This window comes from Arvicanthis niloticus, chromosome 5, assembly GCF_011762505.2.
Source record: "Arvicanthis niloticus isolate mArvNil1 chromosome 5, mArvNil1.pat.X, whole genome shotgun sequence".
In the NCBI taxonomy this organism is placed as follows: Eukaryota; Metazoa; Chordata; class Mammalia; order Rodentia; family Muridae; genus Arvicanthis; species Arvicanthis niloticus.
In genome coordinates this window covers 24,988,862-25,000,837 of record NC_047662.1, presented here as the reverse complement: position 1 = coordinate 25,000,837, position 11,976 = coordinate 24,988,862, and the positions used below count along the sequence as shown (strand labels likewise).

Below are 11,976 nucleotides of genomic sequence, written 5' to 3'. Positions count from 1 at the left end.
GAAAGCAGACTAATGCCACAATTATGGTTTTCCTTCTTCTGGACCTGGGTGTCCAGTATTACGCTGCGTGTTCTCGTCTCGTTTAACTGAGATGGTGTACGTGGTTTGAGCGACCGCTCCCCAGACCCCAGGACTCGCCTCTCAGGTGGATTGACTCTCAACCACCTGGACTTCACACCACATGTTTTCCATGATAATCGTTCTTCCCATGTTCAGTGGAGAGGCACGCTTGGATTACAGGACTATCCTGTAGTAATACTGACAACTCACAGCAGGAGAAGCTTGGGTGGGTGATGCAGTAGCAACCCCAGTCTCTATCATTTGACCCCCACCCCCACTATCTGCCATAAAGAAATGAAGTGTGCAGGAGAAAATGTACAACCTTAATTCAACAGACTTTTATTGAGTTCCTGGTGTGTGCTAGGCATCAAGGCAGGACACACAGAGATATTGGATTGGATGGCAGCCCACTAGGAGGGCCTTCCTGGAGGCCCTCAGAAAGGCAATGGTAGACAGAGACACTCATCAATCGCAGGCCTTCTCCTCTGCATAGTTTCAGGAAATGGAATGGTAGAGGAAGAGACACCTTAGGTAGTATCCAAGACTTAGACTCACATGTTCCATGGTTATAAGACACGTGAGTAGAACCCACAAAACCACAGATGTGTATACAAGACAAAAACTGCATTATGTGTGGCACACGCACAGGCTTCATGTACAGAGTCAAAGTCCATGTGTGTACAGGTCACATGGATATGGCACAAGAATTCCATCTGCCCTGGCCAGGGCAAAGGGATTGGGGAGGGTCTTGGAACCACATGGCTTAGCACGGCTGGGGTTGGTACTGGCCCTCCGTGGCTGTGAAGAAGTCATCTAGAACGCTCCGAAGGTAGTCAAATGTGGGTCGCTCCTCTGGGCGCTCCTTCCAGCACAGCATCATGAGGTGGTACAGCTCTTCGGGACAGTTGTCAGGTCGTACCATTCGGTAGCCTCTCTCCAGGTTCTGAATGACTTCAGGGTTGGTCATTCCTGGAAGGTGGATGGAAGAAGGAACATCAGGCCTTTCATCTTTGGAAATGTAGAATCGAGGCTGATGCTAAGCTGGGATTTTCTCTTTCTTTCCTATCTTTTTTTCTATCTATCTATCTATCTATCTACCCATCCATCCACCTATCTTCTTTTTTTCTTTTTCTTTTTTGTTGTTCGTTTGTTTTTGAGACAGGGTTTCTCTATTCTATGTAGCTCTGGCTATCTTGGAACTCACTCTGTAGACCAGGCTGACTCAAACTCAGAGAGATCCACCTGCCTCAGTCTCTTAAGTGCTAGGATTAAAGATATGCACCACCACCACAGCTGGCTTGCTCTATCTATCTATCTATCTATCTATCATCTATCAATCACCTACCTAACATCTATCTATAAATCAATCATCTATCTATCAGTCAACTACCTATTTGTTTATCATCTATCAATCAATCATCTATCTATCTATCTATCTATCTATCTATCTATCTATCTATTTCTATGGTACTTGGAATTGAAAACAGGACTTTACGCACATTAGACAAGTACCCCATCATTGAGCTACAGCCCCAGCCTATAGTTTGGATGTTGAATGTCTCCACGTATGTTGTAAGCCTGTCCCCAATTCATGACATTAGAGAGAGATTGTAGAACCTTTAAGAAATGGGGCCTAAGATGGGAGTTCTGGCACACACCTTTAATCCCAACACTTAGAGAGGCAAGTGGATCTCTGTGAGTTCGAGGCCAGCCTGGTCTACAGAGCTCCAAGACAGCCAGAGCTACACAGAGAAACACTGTCTCAAGAAACCAATAACAAAAAAAAAAAAAAAAAAAAAAGACTGTTTCTCACCATCCAGCCTTGGCTGGTCTGGAACTCATTATGTAGACCAGTCTGACCTCAAACAAACAAAGATTTGCCTGTCTTGCCTCCCAAATTCTGGGATTAAAGGATGTACCATCAGGCTCAACAAACTTCCTTCTTTTTAAAAAATATTCTATTTATTATTACTTAATTACTTTTATTATTTAGTCAATTGTTATTAATTTTGCATATGATGTGTGGGCCTACATATGGGCCAAAGCACATATGTGGAGGTCAGAGAACAACTTTTTTTGTTTGTTTGTTTTTTCTTTTTTCTTTTTTTTTTCTTTTTTTTTTGTTTGTTTGTTTGTTTGTTTGTTTTTTTTGAGACAGGGTTTCTCTGTGTAGCTCTGGCTGTCCTGGAACTCACTCTGTAGACCAGGCTGGCCTCGAACTCAGAAATCTGCCTGCCTCTGCCTCCCAAGTGCTGGGATTAAAGAGAACAACTTTTTAAAAAGGGTTTTTAATTATTTTATTTTATTTTATTTTATTTTATTTTATTTTATTTTATTTGGTTGAAACAGGGTTTCTCTGTGTATCCCTGGCTGTCCTGAAACTCTGTAAATCAGGTTGGCCTCAAACTCAGAGATTCACCTGCTTCTGCCTCCCAAGTGCTGGGATTAAAGGTGTGTGCCACCATCTTCACCTTAAATTTTTATTTCTATGTATACAAGTGTGTTTTACGTGTACACATATCACATATGTGCAGTGCCTAAAGAGGCCAGAAGAGGGCACTGAATTCCTTGGAATTGGAATTACAGACAGCTGTAATTTGTTTTATGGATGCTGAGACCTAAACCCAGGTCCTCTGGAAGAGCACCCAGAGCTCTTAGCCACTGAACCATCTTTCCAGTCTCCCCAACCCTCTCAGACAACAACTTCTAAGTGTGGGATCTTAGCCAGGCCACCATGCCTTTAATCCCAACATTCAGGAGGCAGAGGCAGAAGCAATCAGATCTCTGTGAGTTTAAGGACATCCTGATCTACAAAGTGAGTTCCAAGAGAGCCAAGGGGTATACAGAGAAACCCTGTCTCCAAAAGCCATAGATAGATAGATAGATAGATAGATAGATAGATAGATAGATAATAGATACATACACATATACATAGATGATAGATAAACAGATACATACATAGATAGATGATAGATTGATAGATAAATAGATACATAGATAGATAGACAGATAGATAGACAGACGATGGACAGACAGACAGATAAAAGCTCGTTCTCTTCCCCTACCTATACATGAATACCGGAGATGGAACTTGGCTCACCAGACTTGCTCCACTCATGCCTTTAACCTTGGACTCATCTGGGAGTATCTCAGGAGTCTTTGATTGTTTTTGTTTTCAGTAATAGAATGCTGACCCACACAGATGAGGTTCAGAATACGGAACTACCAATCCAGACTGATGCTAGACTTTATTAAGGTAAGCACAGGAGCACTTCCTGCCCAATCCCCTACAGTGGACACTATTACATACTCAGTAACACACATGCCAGCCGCAGGACCTTGACTGAGCCACCTTTTTGGCGTCCTCTTCTAGAATACAGAGTAAATGCTCGTTCTTCCTCACTGAGTTATAACGAGGACTGAATGAATCAGTGCATGTAAGATGTGCCAGACTAGATGCTTTTGATAAGGTGTACCTGAGATGGTTCTTATTTGATGGCAATGATGGGGTGGTCAGGGCTCGGGATGGGATGAGAGCTCACAGCAGAGCAGTGTTGAGGTATCTCTAGCTTTTGGGACTAGGCACAGGAGATGAATACTGGGGCTGTGAGATAGGACAAGCCCAGAACTGGGAAATCTTCCAGCCTCTAACTGTGAGAGGAGACTGCGTACTTTTACATTCCTGGGATCAAATTTCAGGGCCTGTTTTCTTGGGCTTGTGGGAAGTTTCTGTCAATCTGACCTCTGAACTCGATAACCTCCTACTCTTTTCTGTGGCGTTTTCTTTCCACAGAGGTTATCAAATTCCTTCTAGAAAAATCCCCACCCCTAGGCTTAGAAGCATGGCTCAGTGGCAGTGCACTTAACTTGCCTGCACAGGGTCTGCAATTGATCCCCAGGTACATAGGCATATGCCTGTAATACAAGCACCTCCCAGTGATGTAGAACCAGGAAGATTAGGAGCTCGGGGGACATCTTCAGATTCATAGAGTTAGAGGCCAGCCTAGGTTCATAAGACATTGTCTCCAAAAAAAAAAAAAAAACCAACAACAACAAAAAAAAAAAAAAAAAAAAAAAAAAAAAAAAAAAAAAACTAATGGCTAAAGAATAAACATTCAATGAAATCGCACCCATCATGGTTGAACTCAGGATACGGGCCTTTTCTAGGAAAAGGTGGGGTCTACATGGTTTCTCTCTGTAGCTGTGAAGTCTCAGTAGAAAAGGACCAGTGCTTACTGAGCAGCTCCCATTCACGGGCCAGAGTGTTTCACAAAGTCTCTTGTGTTACATATGGAGAAACTGAGGCTCAGAGGGTGACATAACTTACTCAGAGTGATGGCTAGTAATGGCTTAGTGTGGCCCAAGCACTATTTTGATCTCATATTTGAGAAACCAGGGGTCAGGCACTGGTGGCACACTTTTAATCCCAGTATTTTGGAGGGAGAGACAAATGGACCTCTGAGTTTTGAGGCCAGCCTGGTCTACATACTGAGTTCCTGGACAGCCAGGGTCACACAGAAAAACCCTGTCTCAAATACACACGCACACACACACACACACACAAAACAAAGGTTTTTACCTCCTGTGACAGTCCACTTCTGGCATACTAGGTAGTTATGCCATAATTAAGCAAGGAAGAGCTGAAGTTTTTGAGAGGTGTGGGGACTCAGAGGCAGAGACAGAAGCCAGCTAGGAAACTAAGCATCTAATAGAGGATTTCAGAGTCATAGGCCCAAGTGTATGGAAGAGAAGCAACTAGAAGTTTCAGAGTCTGAGCGGGGGTAGAAGTGAGCAGGGAGGTATGGGTTTGCTCCCCTTCCTCATAGCCTTGGAGTTGCTTCTCTTAAAGAAAGCTTACCTGGGTAAGGGATTCGACCGTGGGTGACAATCTCCGTCAGCAGGATCCCGAAGGACCACACATCTGACTTGATGGTGAAGGTCCCATAGTTAATGGCTTCTGGTGCCGTCCACTTAATGGGAAATTTGGCCCCTAGAGGGAAGCAAAGTTAGTCCACCTGTGTGTGCTTGCTCTGCTGCAGGCAGTGAGCCTCCTCTCTGTCCCACACCTACCCTCCCGGGCTGTGTATTCATTGTCCTCAATGAGGCGAGCCAGGCCAAAGTCTGCGATCTTGCAGCTCAGCGTGTCAGACACCAGGATGTTGGCAGCGCGCAGGTCACGGTGGATGTAATTCTGCTCTTCAATGAATGCCATGCCCTCTGCAATCTGCAGGCCAGGAATAGATCACCAGTCTTTACCTCACTGATCTGTAGTCATCCCCAGCCCTTTGCCAGTCTCCTTACCTGGGCTGCCATGTCCAAAAGTTTGTTGACATTCAACTTGATGCCTGAGGGAGTCTTGAGAAAATCTACTAGGCTCCCTGTGTGCAAAAGCAAGAGTTGTTGACTTAAATTGCCCAAGAGGAAGCCCTTAGATCCTTCCAGATCCACCCAGGATCTGAAGTAGTACCTTACCATAGCAAGGAAAGAATGAGGAGTAACTGAGAAAAGAGTGTGTGCTTGGGGATGGACGGGGAGATGCTGTGCCGGGGGGTGGGGGGTGGGGGGGTGATGCTGTGCACAAGGGAGGGGATGTTCAGCATAGAGGATGGCCTTTTCCAGAAGGCTAGGATGGGCTATGGATAGAGGATCCAGAGGCTTCTTGCCATCGTTTAAGGCAGAGCCTCATCTCCGCAGCAGCCAGAGCAGGCATGGGCATGCTTCATGCCTGGATCTTCTTCCCATAGACCCATCTTTCTCCACCACAGACTACTGTTGGATTCTTCGAACAGATAGTTAGACTCTTCCTTCAGTCTCTTTGCTTCATTTCTTGTCTTCCGGAAGTTTCTCCTTTCCTTTTCCTGTCCAGCTGGACCACACTTCTACACTGTTCCTACCAGCTGTCATAAATTCTTTCAGCTAATTAGCAGGGTGATTATGGCACACAATTTTAATCTCAGCACTCGGGAGGCAGGGGCAGGTGCATCTCAGAGTTCAGGACCAGGAGAGCCAGGGTACATACACACACACACACACACACACACACACACACACACACACACACACACACAAACCACCCTATCTCAGGGTCTGGAGAGATGGCTCAGCGGTTAAGAGCACTGACTGCTTTTCCAGAGGTCTTGAGTTCAATTCCCAGCAACCACATTGTGACTCACAACCATCTGTAATGAGATCTGATGCCCTCTTCTGGTATGTCTGAAGACAGCTACAGTGTATTCATGTACATAAAATAAATAAACCTTAAAAAAAAAAAAAAAAGTATCTCAAAAAAACCCAACAAAACAGCAACAACAAAAAGAGGCCAGGGAGTAGTGGTGCACAGCTTTAATCCCTAGGGAGAGGATCTCTGTGAGTTCAAAGCCAGCCTGGTCTACAGAGTGAGTTCTAGAACAGAGAAGGCTACACAGAGAAACCCTGTTTTAAAAAAAAAGCCTGGTGGTGGTGGCACATGCCTTTAATCCCTGTAGTAGGGAGGCAGAGGACACAGAGAAACCCTGTCTTGAAAAGCCACCCACACCGCCCCCCCCCCAAAAAAAAGAAAGGAAAGAAATGAAAATATCTTCTCTATCTACATTCCTGGGGTATTTGGAAACATCCCTAAGTCACAAACTGCTTTTCTCGGTGTCCATTATCAAAATCAGGTTTCAGCTGGTTATGATGACATACACCTTTGATCAGGAGGCAGAGGCAAAAGGATCTTGGACTTCAGGGCCAGCCTGGTCTACAGAGTGAGTTCCAGGACAGCCAGAGCTACATAGAGAAACCCTGTCTTGAAAGAAAAAAGCTACCAAAAAGAAAATGTATTTGCCATTTCCATAAATCATTAACCAATAAATGGTTTGTTTCCCTTTTAAAAGATGGACAGATTTCACACTCCAAACAATCTAAACCATATAAAAACAAGGCTGGACAGGAACTCTTCCATTGCCATAGCAACCATATAGGGAAGTAACTCTTTCATTAGCACCACTATGTTTTAATTACATGTATTTATTCATAGGGGCTGGCACATGCATGTGCCATTGCACATGTATGGAGCCCAGAGGACAAGTTGTATGAGTCAGCTCTCTCCCTCTAACCTGTGGCTTCCAGGCATTGACTCCTGTTTGTCAGGCTTGTCAACAGGCACCATTACCTGCTGAGCCATCTTGCTGACCCTAAACCCGTCATTTTATAGATTAAAGAGAACTATTTGGAGCAGAAAGCAGTGATGTGATCAGCCCAAAGCCATACAATTAAAAAGCCTCAACTCTATCCAGACAGTCAGACTCTTGGATCCTTAACAAATGCACTGCATATTGGGGCTAGAAAGGTGGCTCAGCGTTTGAGAACACTGGTTGTTCTTCCAGAGGACCCAGGTTTGATCCCCAGTGGCTTACAACTATCTGTAACCCCAGGGTATCCCACACCCTTTTCTGGTCTCTTCAGGCACCAAGCACCGAACACTATGTCTTGGGTCGAGCATTCTGAGATCCAGGTGGGCATTGGAAGAAGGCAACAGAAACTGCAGATCAGAGACTATCAGAACGAACGTTCTTCCAAAGCCAAGGGGCCCAGGAAAGTGTCCTTAGAAGCCCTCAGAGTCTGGCCAGAGGAAAAAAAGCACATTCCTACCCTGGGTGCAAAAGGTAGTGGGACCGCAAGAGCGCCCCCAAGCGGCGGCTGGACATAGCAGGACACCCACCGTTCTCCATGTATTCTGTGATGATGTAAATGGGCTCCTGGGTGACCACTGCATAAAGCCTGACTAGCCGCGGGTGCTGCAGCTGTTTCATGAGGTTAGCCTCAGCCAGGAAGGCATCGGGGGACATGCTTCCTTGCTTCAGACTCTTCACTGCCACCTTCGTGTGTCCGTTGTAGTATCCTGGGAGATGGGGTATGGGTGGAGGAGTTACAGAGGTCATGATCCTGAAGAACCGCCCAGAATAGGCCAGTGTGAGAGGAAGCACACATCCCCTTCCCTCTTTACAATCAGTCCTGAGGACCACACTCACCCATCCACACTTCCCCGAACTGGCCAGCTCCCAGCCGCTCAACCAACTTCAGTGTCTCCCTGGGAACTTCCCATTCGTCCTCCCACCACGGCTTCTGGGGCTTCTGGGTCTGGCAAGGACGGCTCAACTTTGTGCACAACCCATCAGAGGCGTCTGCATGGACAAAGGAGAAGGCTAAGGCGGGTCACTAGAGACCTTGGATGCTCCCTCCAGCCCCTACCTCTCTCCACTTTCCTCGCAGGGGAAACAGACTGGCATGGGTGGAGAGACGTGGGTCATCCAACATTAGCCTGCAGGGTCTAGGGTCGGTCAGGTACTATAACTCTCATCCATTAAAGGGGAATAAAAGATGTTTGGAGGGTCCCTAAGGATGACTAGGGGGAGATACGCTGCTAGGTTGGGCACAGGGGAACGCATTCTGCCGGAGCTCACTGGTGTAATGGCGGACCAGATCGTGTAGTCCGGGAAAAGTGATACGAGGGGAGATGTAGAAGCCACCGTTGTCTAGGTTACGGATCTTGTAATGTTTCACCACTTCTCCCTGGTTCTGGTCGAAGTCTCTGACCGACAGTGAAAAGGATCCTGAAAAAAGATTGGAGAGGGGAGGAAGGAAGAGAAGAGAAGTTGAAGAGGGAAAAGAAAAAGAGACAGATTGCTTCCATAAATCAGAAGGCCACCACACCGGTTCCCTACAGCTCCCCGCCCCCGCCTACCTCCTCGCCCGGAGGCGCCCGCCCTCACCTCGCAGCCCCGCCCACGCCGAGGCTCCGCCCACCAGGTCTTCTCTTACCAGCCGTGCTTTCGCTTTCCCGAATCAGGAAGGATCCATGCGTGTTCCCGGGCGCCAAAAGCTGCCGCTCGGCGTCCTTACGGCTCAGATTCTTGAAGAACCAACTATATAAGGCAGACGCAAGACCATCGGCTATTGGTCGATTCTTTTTTTTTTTTTTTCTTGTGCAACCCTAGCGTCTTGGAACTCCCTCTGTAGACTAGACTGGCCTTAAACTCAGAGATCTGCCTGCCCCTCCCTCCCGAATGCTGGGATGAAAAGCCTGTGCCACCTTTGTCCAATTTTTCCTTCATCCCAGTCAAACATCCCCCACTCTCCGGACCACACCCTGTACTGAGATCCCTGGATGTGTTCCCCGCCCCACCCCCCTTCCCGCGGAGGTCTCCTGCTCACGGTTCGGGCTCCAGGCTGTTTGCTTTCGCCACGAAGTTGAAGGGGATGAAACCTTCTTGGCCAGTAGTCAGGGACTGAGCCTTCCACCACTCACCGCTCCTGCACCACACAGACCATCACCATGGTGCACATAGCCAACTGGAAATCCCTCAGAGTCCCCAGTTAGGCCAGGCCATCACTCCGTGGATCAAGCACTCTGGAGATTTCTACCTCATTCCAAAACCCCTCAACTAAGGCTAGAGCCTGTCAGGGGTGCAGAAGGGCTGAGGACACACACACACACACACACACACACACCAGGCAAGGTGGGTTAGAGATATACTCACTGCTCCAGGATTCAGAGCTGTTCACCCTTCTCAAAGCCCAAGTCTCCATCATGGGAGGGCTCATAGCTGTGCAGGGCGATAACCAGGTTGTCTGTAAAGATAGGAAGAGTCAAGAAGAACCAGCCTGGGGCCGACAGGAACAGTGGGATTCTATAGGCACAGGATGCAGACAAGGCGGAGAAGGTGAAGAGGGTATGGACACGAAGCATCCACAGGCTGTATTATGTTTCACATGCTGCTGGATGGAGTCACCTTGCAGCGGGGAGGCTGGTGGGAGGGAGCCCTCATAGGTGACCAGTGGGTCCCGAACTTCAGAGCCATTCCGGATGGGCAACTGTGGGGTAGGAAATGAGGCTGGGGTTAAAGGGGAAAAAAAAGACTGGATATGACCCTGGCTCCCTTCTTCTCTACTCTTTCGGTTTCTCCAGCCTGGCTGGACCTTGTCTCTGAATTCACCAACTATGTGAGCATTTGACCTTAGGAAGGTTCCTTCCTCTATCTGGACCTCTTCCGAGATGTGTACTACATGGGAATGATGATCTTTCCAGAGCCTTTCGTTATGGTCCTTTTTTTTTTTCTCCTGGATACACAACCTTTCCCCCATGCCACTCCTTCACCAATCCTATCTCCCCGCCCCCATTCCTTCACCAATCCCATCTCCCCGCCCCTATCCCCGCACCAATCCCGTCTTCCTCTTACCGAGGTCTTGCTGTCCAGCGGGACAATGGGATAGTGGCAGTGTTCACACACGTCAATGTTCTCCATCCAGTCATCTTCAGGGTTTGAGCTGCAGACACAGCCCATGATCCCTGAAGGAATGTAGAGAGGCCTGAAGGAGCTGCCCCTAAATCAGTTCCCACAACACCAGACATCCTAGAGCACTGCCCTGGAAGTTACAAAAAGTACCTGAGATTGTCAGCTCAGAGGCCCCCATTGGCGGTAGACAGAAGAGCTTCTGACTGGGTTCGCTCCGTGCCCTCAAGCAACAAGTTCACAGGGGGCCGAGGCTCAAGGCTAGTCCCCACCCTCCCACCTGGGATGGGCAAACCGCCACAGGCATCTTTGTTAGTCTAGTTACCCACTTCCTGCCTCCTCAGCTCTGCTAGTCTCCTTTGGGGGACTACCTGGGAGACATCACACACACTTTGCCAAGCTCTGGGGGGAAACCTAGATTTTTATTCCACCCTCCTCCACCAAGGAGGGTGTATGTCCCTTCTCATTACAGCTCCCCTGCCTAGCTACTGAAGATGAGGGGTTTCAAGTCCTTAGAGTCAACCCTCAGCCTCAGCCCAACCCCAGCACTCCCCTCTGGCCCCCACCTCCCCGCACAACCGCAGTCTCCTTCAGAGGGTTTCTTCATAGATGCTTTTGCTTCTCAACAGCAGAAAGAAACTACTTTGTAACTACTTTGTAACTACTTTGGGTCACTTGCCTGATTTAGCTATGGAAACTTTTTGTCAAATGAAATCAAGCAGAACCTCATAGATACAACCAGTAGAGTTGCTCTAGCCAAGTCAGAGCAGGGCTTTCTCTGAAGCCTCTGGAATCCCTGTGTACCTCCTTCCCTGAGCACTGGTCCTCAATAAACGGTTTACCATGAGGAGAAGATTAATTTTTATTGTATTTTATTTTATTTAGCTAAGGTCTTACTATGTAGCCTTGGCTGGCCTTGAGGCCTGAAACTCATTTTGTAGACCAGGTTGGCCTCAAGCTTGAAGAGATCTGCCTGTCTCTAAGTGTTAGGATTAGTAAAGGGGGGGTGCACAATCATGTTTTTGATGTCAAGAAGACCTATTCCATCCCTCAGTGCTTTATTATGCTACATACCTCCCCCCCTACACACACACACACACACAGAGCTACCCACACACTCACACAACTTGTTTTTTTTTGTTTTTGTTTTTGTTGGTTTTTTTTGTTTTTGTTTGTTTTTTTGTTTTTTGTTTTTTTTGTTGTTGTTGTTTTGTTTTGTTTTTTCGAGACAGGGTTTCTCTGTATAGCCCTGGCTGTCCTGGAAGTCACTCTGTAGACCAGGCTGGCCTCGAACTCAGAAATCCACCTGCCTCTGCCTCCCAAGTGCTGGGATTAAAGGCATGCGCCACCACCTCCTGGCCACAATTTGTATTTTGTACTTTTACCACATTCTCACCATCCTTAGACCTTTGTTTTTCTGACTTTTTTTTTTTTTTTTTTTAATTTTTAGTGTATGTGTGTGATGTGCTACAGGTCGGGTGTGGAGGTAAGAAGACAATTTTTTTTTTTATTGGTTTTTCGAGATAGGATTTCTCTGTGTAGGCCTGGCTGTCCTGGAACTCACTCAGAAATCCTGGCCATCCTGGCCTCAAACTCAGAAATCCTCCTGCCTCTGCTTCCCAAGTGCTGGGATTAAGGGCGT

At 47.2% G+C, this 11,976-nt stretch overlaps 1 protein-coding gene across 1 annotated transcript; it reads right to left on the bottom strand.

Annotated features, from left to right (window-relative positions):
• Positions 1 to 383: 383 nt before the first annotated feature.
• On the bottom strand, positions 384 to 10,610 carry Lck (LCK proto-oncogene, Src family tyrosine kinase). Its single transcript, XM_034502550.2, is given in 13 exon segments — positions 384 to 1,029; positions 4,919 to 5,050; positions 5,131 to 5,284; positions 5,362 to 5,438; positions 7,763 to 7,942; positions 8,073 to 8,225; positions 8,505 to 8,654; positions 8,863 to 8,966; positions 9,256 to 9,354; positions 9,582 to 9,672; positions 9,834 to 9,915; positions 10,281 to 10,390; positions 10,488 to 10,610. Coding segments are annotated over 13 exon segments (1,566 nt in total). The 5' UTR covers positions 10,516 to 10,610; the 3' UTR covers positions 384 to 823.
• Positions 10,611 to 11,976: the final 1,366 nt, after the last annotated feature.